At 66.5% G+C, this 14,400-nt stretch overlaps 1 protein-coding gene across 1 annotated transcript; it reads left to right on the forward strand.

Annotated features, from left to right (window-relative positions):
- The first annotated feature begins 2,190 nt into the window (after positions 1-2,190).
- Positions 2,191-14,400, forward strand: ADAM8 (ADAM metallopeptidase domain 8). The gene is made up of 24 exons (XM_059899214.1): positions 2,191-2,336; positions 3,448-3,551; positions 4,493-4,569; positions 4,728-4,806; positions 4,901-4,977; positions 5,141-5,324; positions 5,640-5,702; positions 5,794-5,862; positions 6,168-6,337; positions 6,436-6,517; positions 6,825-6,973; positions 7,103-7,280; positions 7,536-7,625; positions 7,713-7,902; positions 7,998-8,079; positions 8,386-8,548; positions 8,986-9,063; positions 9,687-9,771; positions 10,499-10,613; positions 11,157-11,343; positions 11,788-11,853; positions 12,037-12,087; positions 13,400-13,477; positions 13,855-14,400. The coding sequence occupies exons 1-24, from the start codon at positions 2,291-2,293 to the stop codon at positions 13,903-13,905; spliced, it is 2,514 nt and encodes an 837-aa protein (XP_059755197.1). The 5' UTR covers positions 2,191-2,290; the 3' UTR covers positions 13,906-14,400.

The raw sequence follows: 14,400 nt of genomic DNA on the forward strand, positions 1-14,400 counted from the left end.
CTCAGCTCCTCTCGTTTCTCGGGGCTCGTGCACTCAGACCAGAGAGGGTCTGCTTGTCTGCGCGCTTTCCTGAAGCGAGCAGAGTCACGTTAAAGAGTTTTTTGGTTTCAAGTCAGACAAAGTGAGAACACATGGCCTTTGAACAACATCAGGACAGTCACCAAGGTGCCAGGCGGGGGCGAGGTCTGGGCCTGATGTCCACACCCGTCCCTGTGAAGTGGGGCTGGGCTCCCTGGGGTCGGCAGGAACCCCTCACACCGCAGGCAGGGGATTGGTCCAGGCAGCAGGGGGCAGCACAGCCCCTTGTCCCGAAGCTGGAGCAGCTTGGGGGGTGAGTCAGCGACACGCCCACTGAGGATGGAAGAGCTGCCTGGGACTGGCGGCTGACGCTGTGACCTCTGTCCTGTTAGGCCCAGCCTTGTCCGGCCCCTCCCGACGGGCAGTGGGTGGCACGGCCAGCCCCAAGGTGTGGCCTGCGGTGAATACCTTTGTGCTGCTCTGCTCCCCTCCCAGCCACGCTACCCCTTCCTGCAGAATTCCACGTGTGTCGTTTTCAAAATTCAGTTCTGACCGCCTGCTCCAGGTCCCCCCCCCCCCCGCCGACCTCCGCAGATAAGGAACGACAGGGTTCCCCTAGGGGCAGGGGTCGGGCAGCTCCCAGCCCTGCTGTTGCCCTGCGGAGGGGGCACCCTGAGCTGGGGGCCTGGACTCAAGCCACAGACTGCTTCCTCTTCTAAGCTGCAGTGCGTGCAGATGCCCCCAAAATGCCACAGTCCGGGCTTCTGCAACACAGGCTCTGGGCAGAGGCGCCCACTGGCCCTCCCACCTGGCCCGAGGCCCAGAAGCCCTGCATCCCTGTCCTGGGCTCTGGGCATTGGGCTTTCCTGAAGGAGACACCTCCGGGTTACAGGTGTTGATGGCGAGAGGGGAGCACCCAGTGGGCTTGGGGAGGGGTTCTCTGTGGTAGGGGGGCTCTGTGGGCCCACGTTGGTCCTGTAGGTGGGGTGGGGGTGCCAGGGCTGAGCCCCTGTTGCCGAGTTCCCTGTTGAGGTCTGGGCAGCAGAGAATGTAGTCCCAGCAGCTGGGGTTTTTGCCCAAATAGGGACACGTAGCCTTTGAACTTCTGCTATCAGATAACACGCAATACCAAAAAAGAGAAGTACGATGGCCAGGAGGATTTGGGGTGGTTCACACGCATCGTTGTGTGAAACACGGTCATGTGTGGGCTCAGGGACACAAGCTGCCTGTGCCCCTTGCTCACTGTGGCCCTGGGGGCTTCTGTCACCCACGCCCGAGATACCCCAAAGAGTGTGCAAACCCCTCCTGCTTTGTTTTCCTTTTTCTGCTGTTCACTTTGGGGGAAATGATGGTCCGTTGAACTTTGACCTCTGGTCTGGACCCACTGTGGACACCACACCCTTTCACCTGAGGCCTTGACATGCTCTGATGTCCTGCCTTCCCAGGGGCACGTCCAGAATGAGGCTGGGGTGCCACCGGCTGGCTCAGCTGCAAGAAGCCTGGGTCCCCAGGTACCAGGCCAGAGTGGGGCGGCCCCAGCCTGCAGGGCAGGTCAGGGCGGGTAGAAACTGGGGGCCGGGGGCAGCAGCAGGCAGGCAGCTGCGGACTTTGGCCCATAGCAACCGCATCCCAGGGCTGTCCACTGGGCGTCCACATCCGCCCTCTCCACAGAGCAGGGTCTGCTCCCTGAGCCAGGCGGCTGCCCGGCACCTGGCCAGCAGCCCCCGCTGTGTGCTCCCCTTGCCCAGTCTCCCCAGTGAGGCCTCAGGAGCCTGGGAGCAGGGCTGGCCACGGGCTGCTGGAGCTTTCGCACGCCTCACACCCTCACACGCAGCAGGGCCTCCACTCCCAGCCCCACCCCCGCGGGGCCCCGGCAGCCCCAGCCTGTTTCTTCACCTGCCTGGGGGATGCGGTGGCAGGAGTGGCCCAGGGTAGTCTGTCCACCTGCCCTGCTTAATTCAGTCCACGTTGACAGAACTTCTGTGTGCTGAGCACTGGACACGGGACACTGTCCAGGAGCCCCAGGGGACCAGGAGACCGGGGAGGCGGGGTGGGGGCGGGATGCACCCTCAGGTACCCAGGTCCGGCCCCTCCCAGCCCTGAGGGGCTGATTGGCTGCGGGCAGGGGGCTGGTCGCTGGGGCAGGGCGGGGCGCGAGGGCACGAGCCTCAGAGGCGAGGGCGGGACCAGAGCCAGCCTGAGCACGGAGCTCCTTCTCCCCGGCCCCCCGGAACCGTGGGTTCGGATCCGCACCCCGCCCGCACCCCCCGCCATGCACGGCCTCGGGCTCCTGCTGCTTGCTGCGCTGTGGCTACAGGGTGAGTGAGCGCTGGGCGTCTGGCTCTGGCTGGTCCGGGCGCCTGACCCCCGCTCCCTGCGCGGGGCTCTGGGCTGGTCTCGGGGGTTCGGCGGCATACAGGTGGCCAGTCGGCGGGGAGGCCCTGGGCGGTGCACACACGGAAACTTCAAAAGGGAAGTGCGTGGGGAAACGGCCACCTGGGCGTTTCCTGCGCTGGAGGTGGGGACCGGCTGGGACAGAACGGGGTGGAGGGCCTGGCTGCTTCGGCTCCATTCCGGGGCCTCGGGGGGATTGCCCACCTCCACGGGGACCCCCCAGCCTGGCAGGGAAGGGAGGACCGAGGAGCAGTGGCCTGGAGCCGAGGGGTTGGGGGCACCCCAGGGGGTTGTTTTGCCACATGGGGACCTGCCTCTCCTCTGGGGGGACTGACTGTGCTGCTGGCCTTGGCCCCCACCCTAGCTCCTGAGAGCCTCCTGGGGTTCGGGGGAGAGGGCGCTTACGGGGCAGGCCCTCCCCACGGCCTTCACTCCGGGAGGTTTGCCAGATAGCGGTTACAGAGACACAACCATTAACACCTTGAAAGAGGGAGAAAAGAGTCACCTGGGGAGTAGGTTTCCAACTCGGCCTGGGCTGGGTCTCTGCTGTCTGTTGTTGGATACGGGGCAGCTTCTAGATCTGGGCTGGGTGAACCCTGAGGAAGAGGGCTGCCAGTTCCCCGTTAGATGCAGTCATGTGATTAGTTGGGATGAAAAATGTCAGCTCTAAGCGCTGGACGGGCAGACCTGTCGCCCCGCACCGCCCCCCCCCCCCCCCCCCCCGCCGCCCAGGGCCGGTGTGTGTCCTCGTCCTGAGAGGAGGAGGGGCCGTCCGGGCCTCCCCAGGGTCTGGGAGGCAGCCTGGTGGGCTCCGGGAAGGGCAGGCACAAGTCTGCCCGACGCCACCCACGGCGGGGCTCCTGTGGCCTTTTCCACGCGGAACCCGGCTTGGGCTGGGGAGCCCGGCCTCGGCGTCTGCGGTCCCCACGCTGCCGGGTGACTCCCCAAGGGGAGGTGCCGGCGCACAGCAGGCTGGGGAGGGACCCCCAGGGCGGGAGGGTGCCCTGTGCGCCTGCTGACCCCCCTCTCCTGCAGAGGCCGCCCCCAGGGCCAGCCTGCCCCACGTGGAGCAGTACGAGGTGGTGAGGCCCCGGCGCCTGCCAGCACCCCGCACCCGCCGAGCCCTGCCCTCCCACTCGGTAAGCCTGGGCAGGAGGCTGGCCTGGGGGTCCCTCCCCGGCCCTTCAGAGCCCGTGTCTGTCTGTGAGCAGGGTGATAGCTCCCCGTGTGCCCAGCGAGTCGTGAGGGGCCGCCTTTGGGGCTGAGGGCCAGGCGGGCTTCTGGGCTTTCGGGCAGACCCCTGGGGAGCTCACAACCCACCTGGGCCGTCTCTGCCTGGGCCGCCTTCCTCCTCCCCCCAGGGCTCACCTTCTTCTTCCGTCCCGCCTACCCTTGGGCAGGGCCACAGCCGCCCCGCCTCAGGGGGTGGGGGGTGCCGGCTGGGCAGGAGCTCCGCCAGCCGCGGCCACTCCCCAGTTTCACTCCAGCGATGAGTCAGACTCTTCTGAGACCGGAGGGGATGGCCCAGCAGGGGCGTAGCTTACGCCCCTCGGGAGTTTGGGGCTGGGATTCCCCGGGGCGCCTGGGGGCATTCTGAGACCTGCAACGTGTGCGCCTGCGTCTGGGCGGGTGTGCGGATGGACGTGCCCAAGTGCGTGTCGAGGACAGCCCCGTCCTGACCTCGGGGTGCGGGCACAGGGCACAGTGTCCTAGGGGTCAGCTGCGGGCTGGGGGCACCCCTCTAGTCGGGCCCAGGGCTGGAAGGGGTGGGGCCTCGCAGGGGCGGGTCACCTCTGCCGCCTGGGTTCTAAGGCTGCCTGTCAGGGGCTGTGTCCCCCCTCCCCTTGCTTCCTGGTAAGGGGCATTCTCCTTTTCCCTGTGTGGACTTGTGAGGAAACCGAGGCCTGAGGCACCCGAGGCGGTGGTTCCGGGTGGAGCTCCCCACCTGCCCACTGCCTCCGGTACGGCCTGAGGCCACACCTCCTCCTACTGGCCAGGTGCTACCCACCCCCAGGTTTGAGGTGGGCGTGGCCGGGGCAGGGCCCCTCTCTCTGGACCCCTCCCTTTTCTCCCGGCTCAGGGCCTGTATCCGGAGAGTGTGAGCTACGTCCTGGGGGCCCGAGGGCACACCTTCACCCTGCACCTTCGGAAGAACAGGTGAGCAGGGGCCTAAGCCTGCAGCCTGCTCCCACCCCTGCCCCCAGCACACCTGTGTCCTGGGCGTCCAGCTCCCTGGCCCAGCCTCTCCTCCACACCAGAGGTGGCTTCTGGGACAGGCAGGCGGGGCCCAGAGCATCACGGGGGCTCTCTTCCAGGGACCTGGTGGGCTCGGGCTATGTGGAGACCTACACGGCCGCCGATGGCGCCCAGGTGACAGAGCAGCTGCCGAGGCAGGTATGGCCCCCCGAGTGACCCTCCCCAAGGCCAGTGGTGGCGGTGCGGGGAGTGCGGGCACCGGGAGCGGAGCCCTCATGCCCTCCTCCCGCAGGACCACTGCTTCTACCAGGGCAACGTGGAGGGGCACCAGGGCTCCGCTGCCAGCCTCAGCACCTGCGCCGGCCTCAGGTGGGTGCTGCCGACCAGGCGGGGTGCGTCAGGACGTCAGGGCCCAGCGCTGTCTCACTCTCCAGCGAAGTGAACTGAGGCCAAGAAGAGAGGGGTGGGCTGGGGGCAGCTGCTGCCCTGGGTCCCTCACTAACTCAGAGCCATGGGCTTCGCTCTGCCTCAGGGGCTTCTTCCAGGCCGGCTCCACCGTCCACCTGATCGAGCCCCTGGATGGGGGCGGGGAAGAGGGGCAACACGCGCTGTACCAGGCGCAGCACCTGCAGCAGAAGGCCGGCACCTGCGGGGTCAACGACAGCAGCCTGGAGGCCGTCCTGGGGCCGCGGGTCTCGGCGGCCCTCAGGCCCCGGGTGAGGGGTGGCCCTGCCCGCTGCTTCCCCGTCCGCTTGGCCCGTGCATCCCCAGACTCCTGGGTGCCCAGCGAAGCGGGGGCGCTGCCTGCCACCCCCGTGGCTGGGGTGGGCCTGGGCCTGGCTGCACGCTGGCTGCAGAGCCAGCTCCTTAGTCTGCGCCAGAGCGCCCCTCCCCCCCCCCGCTCCCACCAAGGCTCCCCCAGCACTGCGGGGCCAGCTCCGGGGCCCGGAGCTGCTCAGTGTGCAGAGACGGGCTGAGGACAGGCGGGCTGTGGCTGGGTGGCTGACCGGCTTCTTGTCCCCACCCCTCAGAACTGGCCAGTGCCCCGAGAGACCCGCTACGTGGAGCTGTTCGTGGTCACGGACAGCACAGAGGTACCTGGGGCGGGGTGGGGCGGGGCGGGGGCGGGGCGGGGGCGGTGCAGGTGGGCCGACAGGCCGCAGCTGAGGGTCTGCTGTCCTCCAGTTCCAGCGGTTGGGGAGCAGAGAGGCTGTGCGCCGGCGGGTGCTGGAGGTGGTCAACCACGTGGACAAGGTGGGGGCCGCTTCGCCCTGGGGGCTTCCTCTCAGCAGGGGCTGCCGGGACCCCGCGGCAGCACACACCCAGCCCAACAGAAACCCTGGCTGTAGAGGCCTGTTGGGGCACCGGGAGAGGAGGCGAGGGCTGGCCATGGGGGGCGCCCAGCTGCCGGTAGAACCATCCGCCAGGTGATGGGGGGGCTAGGACTCTGCGCCAGCCCTCGTGACCTGTCCCACCTCAGCGGACGCTGGGGGGACCTCTGGCCCTTCGCTGGCCTCACCCTTGGAACCTGACCCTCGGGGCTCCCTATCCTCTGGCAGCTTTATCAGGAGCTCAATTTCCGCGTGGTGCTTGTGGGCCTGGAGATGTGGAACGGTGGGGACAAGATTCACGTCAGCACCCAGGCCGACACCACACTGAGCAACTTCCTGTCCTGGCGGGTGCAAGACCTGGCGGGGCGGCACCTGCACGACAACGCGCAGTTCATCACGTGAGTGGGCGGAGGGCCACGCTGTCGCCGGGACGAGGGGGCCCCCAGGGGAGGCGGGTTCCGAGGTGTCCACGTGCAGACACTGCTCTCCTTCCCAGCGGGGTCAACTTCGCAGGGACCACCGTGGGACTGGCCAAGGTGTCCGCCATGTGCTCCCAGGACTCGGGGGCTGTGAACCAGGTGCGGAGGATCCAGCTGGGTTTGCTGGACAGAGGCTGGAGCTGGCCACCGGGGGTGGGGGGCAGGGAGTGGGGATCGGAGCTTGAGCTGGGGCCTGTGAGGGGGGACCTCAGGACTCAGGTCCACCTGCTGGTCCCTACGCTGTCCCCCGGACACCTGAGCAGCTGCCTCTTCCGAAGGATGCACTGACGCTTTAGGTTTGAAGAAGTGATGTTGGCAGGAGGCACCGCCGAGCCCCTCAGCCTGCTGGGGGCGGGCGGGGGACTGGCCACCAGAGTGGCCCCAGCCAACATGGCCCCTCCTGTAGGACCACAGCCCGAACCCCATGGGCGTGGCGAGCACCATGGCCCACGAGATGGGCCACAACCTGGGCATGGACCACGACGAGAACATCCAGGACTGCTACTGCCCGGTGCCGCGGGCCGGCGGCGGCTGCGTGATGGCAGCCAGCATCAGGTGAGGCTCGGCCCCAGCCAGCCCGCCCGACGGCCCCCCGCCGAGCAGGGGTGTCCCAGGGCGCGGGCGGCCGGCCCCCACCCACCCACCCACCCACCCTTCTGATGACAGGGACTCCCTTCCCCACAGCTCCAACTTCCCCAGAAAGTTCAGCCACTGCAGCCGGGCTGACCTGGAGACATTCGTGGAGAAGGCCTGGACGGCTTGCCTGGTGGACGTGCCGGACCCCGCCCGGCTGGTGGGCGGCCCCGTGTGTGGGAACCAGTTCGTGGAGCGTGGGGAGCAGTGCGACTGCGGCGCCCCCCAGGTGCAGGGCCGGGCCCCGCCGCCGCCCTCGGCGTTCCGCCCGCCCACGTGGGGGGCCGGCCCCCATCCACAGGCTGGGGCGACCGTTCCTGACCCCCGGGCGCCCTGCGCTCGCACAGCGACACCTCCTGTCCTCTGGCACCGAAACGACTGGCAGGGCTCATGGGTGGGAGTGACCAGACCACCCGAGGGGAGGGCCTGGGGCCGGCCCAGCGTGCAGCCCACTCAGACCTTCGCCGTTGCCCCCGCCCCCCAGGAGTGTCAGAACCGCTGCTGCAATGCCAGCACCTGCCTGCTGGCCAAGGGGGCCGAGTGTGCCCACGGCACCTGCTGCCACGAGTGCAGGGTGAGCCTGGGGTTCTGGGGCACAGCAGCAGGCGTGGGTGTTTGGGGGCCTCCCGTTCCCGCGGTGAGCTTGGCTCTGCTGAACCAGGTGAAGCCGGCCGGAGAGCCGTGCCGCCCTGCAAAGGACCAGTGTGACCTCAGAGAGTACTGCGACGGCCGGCAGCCTGTGTGTCCCGAGGACGCCTTCTGGGAGAACGGCACGCCCTGCCCGGGGGGCTACTGCTACAACGGGGCCTGCCCCACGCTGGCCCAGAGGTGCCGGGACTTGTGGGGGCCAGGTGAGGCGGGCTTGGGCCCCGGTCATGGGACCCTCAGGCCTGCCAGGATGGCTGCCGGTCCTGAGCCGGAGGGCTGACCTGCTTCTGCCCCGCAGGCGCTCGGGTTGCCACGGAGACGTGCTACAGCTACAGCATCTCTGCAGGCTGCAGGAGCGGGATCCCCCTGGACTTTGGCAGGTGAGCGTCCACCCGTGGCCCGACTCCCCTGGGTCCAGGGCACGGAATGTTTCCACCAGGAGAGTCCTCTGCACAGAGGAGTCCGGGAGCTGAGTCAGGGGCCTCTCTGGGGGCCTACCTGGCCCTGCAGGACCCCCGGGCCAGAGCATGCTGCCCTTTGGGAGAGTGGGTCACTGCGGCTGGGCTGTGGACCCCTGCGAGTGGACCCAGGGCCTCACCCACAGCTCCTGGTGCGCTGAGCACGGCTGTGAGCACCGAGCAGGAGTCCCCGTGGAGCTGGCTCCACGCACGTCCCTCTGTCCTCAGGGTCAACAGGTGTGGCACTCTGTTCTGTGCGTGGGGGCAGAAGCCCCCGGAGCGGAGTTCCTGCACCCTCACCTCCTCCTCGGGTGATTGCCAGGCTCTTGTCCAGGACAGCAGCAGCGCGTACGAGCCAGTGCCAGAAGGCACCAAGTGTGGCAAGGAGCAGGTGGGCCGGACGTGCCTCTCGGTCGGGCTGCTGGACCCCAGGGCGAGCTGGCGGGGCCCAGAGCAGGGCGGTGGCGGCTGGAGAAGGGCTCTGTTCTGGGTAGAAACTCGGAAGGCGCACGGGGGGTGCGGGAGAAGACCCTTCTCAGTTAATGGGTTTAAAGACTATTTGTCCTGCAAGCCCTCTGGGGATGGGCGGGGCCAGTCCTCTGTGGCCCCGGTGGCAGCAGAGGGCTGGCCGGGCAGTGCCTCTCCCCGTGGCCAAGGCCGGCCAGCAGATGGGCTGCGGGCGAGGCCACCGGGGGTGTGAAGGCTGTGGCCTGCCCCTCCGAAGCCCAGACGCAGGTTTTGGGTCCACTCTGGTTGATGGTGGAGAGCGGGGGTGCTTCAAGCAGGAGTCTAGACTGGCTGCCTACGGAGACCCCCACTGCCCTCCAGGTTTGCTGGAAAGGCTTCTGCCAGGACCTCCGTGTCTACAGATCCAGAAACTGCTCTGCCCGGTGTAGCAACCATGGGGTACGTGGGCCCAGGGGATGGCCTGCCACCAGCCCTTTGGGCTTGAAAGATGCGCAGGCCGTGCTTAGGATAGCCCAGACAAACAGAGGGCAGAGGCTGGTGCCCTGGGACTGTGCCAGGAGCCCGCTGGGGCTTCCCGAGGCTGGAACTGACAGAGATCTGGGCGTCCCGTGTAGACACGGAAGCCCGGGGTAGTCACGGTGCCGGTGGACACGTGGGCCAGGCCGGTCTGATGTTAAGTGTCCTATTCTGAGCTCTTAGTAACCTGTGCTATGACGTTGGGGAGGTCAGAGCTCTGAGGGCCAGAAACCGGGGGGCCTGGGGCAGTGCCCTCCTGTGCCCCCGTCTCAGGAGGACAGCCTGCCCCGAAGTCACCCTGCCCGTCCTGCGGCGATGCCTGCTTTGCTCAGAAAGCCCGCAGCGTCCCGTCAGAGCCCTCCTCCCTCACCTGGGGAGGGGCCGCTGCCATCAGCACATCTGACGAAACCTGGGTGGTGGCGGTCCTGGACCCCTAGCTTGTCCTCTGTCAGTAGGGGCCCCAGCAGAGCAGCCGGCGCCTCAGTGGGCACTGGGCAGTGCGGCAGGTTGGGGTCTGGAGGCCCTGACGCCTGGTCGTCCCCCAGGTGTGCAACCACAAGGACCAGTGCCACTGCCACCCGGGCTGGGCCCCGCCCTACTGCGCAGAGCTGCTGCCTAACGTGCGCACAGGTAGGCAGGGCCCGCCCCGCCCTGTGCCCCGCCCTGCGCCCCGCCCTGCACCTTCACACACCTTCACAAGCCCAGTGGGGTCTGGCTGCGGGTGTCCTGCCTTTTCTCAGGCCACCTGGGAGGGGCCGAGAAGGAGGCCGTGTGCCCCTAAACCGTGAGGGGCATGTTGAAGATGTGGCCTTGCAGCCCCCGGCATCCGGACCCCACAGGTCTGGAGCGGGGACCAGGATCCCGAGTCCCCACCTCGGCCCTATGGGAGGAGGGGGGCCCGTCCCAGAGGGAGGGCTGCAGGAGCAACGTGGGACAGCGCCAGCTCCTTGCCGGGTGATCCGCCCCATCCTGGGCCCGGGAGCCTCGGGGCCTCCCACCCCCACAGGTGTCTTCCTCCCCAGTGGTCAGGCCTACAGGGCCTGGCCTGGCTGCACCCACGTCACTGAGGGCCTGGGGCTACCCACTGCCAAGCCCTCCAACCGGTCCCCTGAGAGCCCAGAGCGCTGGCGTCATGTACCGGTTCTCAGGGCCAAGGGTCCTCAGATGGCCCTGGCCTTCGCAGGGGGCCCAGGGCTCTGGGTTGTTGGCGTGGCCAAGGAGGGGGCACCTTCCTCAGGCCCCTCCTTGGCCCCAGGCTGGCCTGGACGGGCGCTGAGCTGCCAGCGGACCCTCCCAGCCCCTGCTGCCTCGAGGCACGTCCGGCCCTGGTGGCACCTGGCCTCTTGTGTCCCCACAGCTTCCGGGAGCCTCCTGGTGGGCGTGCTGGTGCCTGTGGCGCTCCTGGTGCCTCTGGCGCTGACCCTGGCAGGCGTGGTCATCTACCGCAAAGCCCAGACCCCCGTCCGAAGGAGGTGCGTGAGCTCTGGGCTTGCAGAGCGTCAGCGTGTGTGTGCAGAGTGAGTCGCCTGCTTGCACCGCTGGAGGGGGAGAATGTGCTCTGGGCCCCCTGCCTTCACTGACACGGGAGCAGGTGCGGGTTGTGGTGACAGGTTGGTGACGTGGAAACGCAGAGAGGACCCCGTCTCCCCCTCGCACCCCAGTGGGCGCCGGCCCACCGCCCTCGGTGGGCACTGCGCTCTGAGCCTGCCCTGGGCTCTGGGTGTCCCCGGTGCCCACTCTGGGGGGACCTCGACCCCCACGCTGGCCGCAGCAGGACACACTTGCCCAGTGGCCTCCAAGTACCTCCTGCGGGCCCACCTGGACCCCAGAGCCAATGGGGCCAGGACACGTGAGGCCGCCTCTCCCTCTGCGCATGGCTGTCACTGGCACATCCCGAGGGGCAGCTGCAGCTGAGTGGGCCTCTGGCCAGGCCAGGGTTCCCATGCCCAGGAGCCCCAAGTCCCTGGGCTGAATCCTGAGGCCAGGAAGCACTGACCCATCTTATTTCTCCCCAGGAATGTGGCAGCCAAGACGGCCATGGGGCTCTCCAACCCCCTGTTCCACGAGGGGCACAGGACACCCGTGAAGGGCAGGGACCCGGCTCCCACCAGGGGGCCCCCAGAGCCTGGCCTTTCCTCCCACTCCAGCCAGCCCCCCAAACCCACGGCTTCCACGGTGACCCCTAAGTGGCCACGCCCTGCTGTAAGCACCAGGCATCCCCGACGGGCTCCCCAGGCCACCCCAAAGCTCAGGCCAGGATGCGGTCCCCTGGGGCTTAGAGTGGCCACCACGACCGCCACTTAGAGGCAAAACGAGGCTTTAGGACGAGTGGAGCTGGTGACAGAATTGAAGCTGAGGCTCGAGGCCTCTGCGAGGTCCACCTCGGGGCGGTTTTGAGGCCCAGACGCCCTCGCTGCCGTGCGGCGCCTGTGTGCGTCCCCAGGGCTGTGGGAAGGGAGCGTAACTCAGGGCCCTGCCCAGCGGTGGGGCAGGATGGTGCCCCCTCTGCACACACGGGGCTTTGTTCTTCCCACTCTGGGAGGGGCCGGAACCTTGGGTCCTCAGCTGGGTTGGGGGCAGCTCCGAAGCCAGGGCTCCCTGGAGGTGGCCGCCCTGAGACCCAGGCTCACGGCCACCTTCCTGCAGCCTCCAGCCACTATGTCCAGCCCACCGTCCCCAGTTCCTGTGTATACCCGGCAGGCCCCGGGCCAGGTGAGTGGGGGGCTGGCAGAGGGGCCGTCGCGGTGGCATAAAGCAGATCCTGGGAGGCGGAGGGTCTGGGGCTGGATTTGGTGGGCCAGGGACCCTAGGGTGGTGGCCACTGCACCCTCAGGGGGCCGACATGAACTGAACCCAGGGGAACTGGGGTCCTGACCGCTCCTCCCTTCCCACCAGCTCAGACCTGCTCCTCCCACCAAGCCCCTCCCGGTGCTGAAGGCCAAGCAGGTGAGAGGACCACCGGGGGAGGGGCACAGGGGTGTGCGGGGCCGTGGGCTCCATCGTGGTGCTCCCTTTGGTTTGAGGCTTCAGGGGTTTGGGAAGGGTCTCTCCCAAATGTGAGTCACTGGAGCCCCAGCAAGCCCCCTGCCTTTGGGCTCGCTCGGGAGGCCCTCCCGCCTGTCCTGAGGTCTGGCCCTGGCGGGTCCCCTCCTTTGCTGGGAGCCCCATGGGTACTGCCGCGGGTCCTGCGCACCTCTGGACAGGCACACTCACCTCCCGGCAGGCGGGGAGGTCACCTGCTCTGGCAAATTGTGAGGCAGGGAGACCCAGGCTCCTCTCTCCGCCCACCAGGAGCCTGGGGGGCCCCGCGGCAGCCTGTCCGCCGGGCGGTGTGGAGTCATCACTTGGTTGCAGTGGTGTCTGCAGGGCTCTAAATCTCTGTAGGGCCCGTCTTCCCTTAGCGGTTAATGTCGTGGAGATACTTGGAGCGATGCCCGGCTGGTTACTTTCTAAACTGACCCGCGGTGCCTCCGTGGGTGGATCTCGCCTACAACAACCATTACTGTGGCGTTTGCTTAACGGAGATTCTCTATTTTTTGCTTTTTATTTTGAATTAATTTTAGAGTTACAGTGAAGTTACAAAAATAGTCCGTAAAAAAGTCTTAGGAGGGGTTTTGACAGGCCAAACAGGGAAGGGGGGTTGGGCAGAGAGATTTCTGGCCAAGGAAATGGTGGCAGCCAGGGACTTGTGCTGGGGGAGGAAAGTGCAGGCGACTTCTCCCTCTCTGCTCAGCAGGGCCCTTCTCAGTGTGCTGGGCCCACCCCGTCCCCCTGGCGCTGGAATGAGCTGCCTGGGCTGAGCAGGGCCCCTGCTGGAGGTCTTCCTTCTCCATCCCAGCCCTGGCCCCGGGGAAAGCTGAGATGCAAACAAATGCAAATTCTAGTAGTGGATCCTTCGCTTTAGAGCTTCCAAAGACACACATTCTGGCAATTTAAGAGCTTTTCCTGGGTAATGTTGGGGTAGGGTGGAGGGAGGAGTTGAGGGAAGAGGGTGGGGGAGTTGAGGGAAGAGGGTGGGGCAGTGAGATAAGCCGATGGGCCCAGGAATGGGGGCCCTGCCACATTTCGGTTTCATTCCGGGGCAGTGGCAGCTGTGGGTGGGGAGGGGGTTGGGGGCACTTCTCTGTAGAGAGCTCAGCGAAGAGAAACGTGCAGTCCGGTCTGCAGCAGAGCAGAGCACCCAGGGAACTTTCTAGAAGGTGCTCGGAAGCTGGCGCCCTGGTCCAGCTGGCCATCAGCTGTGTCTACCTCCTTCCAGGTCGTCAAGCCAACCTGCACTCCACCGATGCCACCTGTCAAGCCCCGGGCCGGAGGGGCCCAGCCTGGACCCACTCAGGTGAGGCCCTCACACACAGGGCAGTGCCCACCTCGCCGGGCAGAGCGAGCTGTCTTTCCCCATCTGGCTGCCTGGGGCACAGCCCTGAGAGGGTATAACATCCGCCCTCTACCCTGTCAGAGGACTTTTCGGTGCTTGCCGCTTCTTCCAGCTGTTACTGTGTCTTTTTCTCCACTAGTGTAAGCACAGAAGTCTATTCTTGATAAAGCATCAGGTTAATACCCGGGCTGTCTCCACTCAGCTCTGAGCTCTGAGCCCAGTCATATCGTTGGATGAACTGAGGATCCAAATTTTAAGAAAAGTAAAAGGAAATTAGATTCAGCTGTGCTCTTTGTAGCAGATGGTTTTTAATGTCAGTTCTTTCTTCCTTTTCCAAGGGAGTTGTTGGCCCAAAGGTTGCTCTGAAACCCCCCGACCAGAGGAGGTGATGGGGCCTGAGCTCAAAGCACCCTGGGGGGCATCTGTGCGCCTGTCTGGACGTTGCCTGTGGTCATGTGACCTCGCCACCAGCACTGACAGACCAGCTGCCTGGCCCCAGGCCCTCCGTCCCCCTCCCTGAGGGCTGGGTCCACTGTGAAAAGTCCTAGCGGAAGAGCCAACTCCTCATGGCCAAGGTCACTCTTCACCCCACGGTCACAGCCCAGGCCCTCTCCGCCCAGGACTCCGCGGTTGGGCCCTCGGCTGCTGTCCTGACCTCAGGAACGGGGGCCAGGCCAGTGCCTTCTCACCCACGTGTGCCTCCAGACTGCCACTGGTGTCTTGTCTGGGTCTCTGGAAACCTCAGATGCACATTCAGTAGGGCTGAAAACTTTAATGAAATTTTTGTATTCTACAATTAAATTATTGATCAAATTCTAAATGACGGGAGATCGGTGGAAAATGTTGCATGCGAAACAATGTGGAATTTATAAGATTTAAGGGTC

The sequence above is a fragment of the Balaenoptera ricei genome, chromosome 16 (genome assembly GCF_028023285.1).
Source record: "Balaenoptera ricei isolate mBalRic1 chromosome 16, mBalRic1.hap2, whole genome shotgun sequence".
Taxonomy (NCBI): Eukaryota; Metazoa; Chordata; class Mammalia; order Artiodactyla; family Balaenopteridae; genus Balaenoptera; species Balaenoptera ricei.

Bases quoted from the DNA above. Each gene is read 5' to 3' on its own strand.
- ADAM8 (XM_059899214.1), top strand. From the start codon at position 2,291: ATGCACGGCCTCGGGCTCCTGCTGCTTGCTGCGCTGTGGCTACAGG. The intron at 5,325-5,639 runs GTGAGGGGTGGC...CCCACCCCTCAG, and splicing joins CGGCGGCCCTCAGGCCCCGG to AACTGGCCAGTGCCCCGAGA. The intron at 7,626-7,712 runs GTGAGCCTGGGG...CTGCTGAACCAG, and splicing joins CCTGCTGCCACGAGTGCAGG to GTGAAGCCGGCCGGAGAGCC.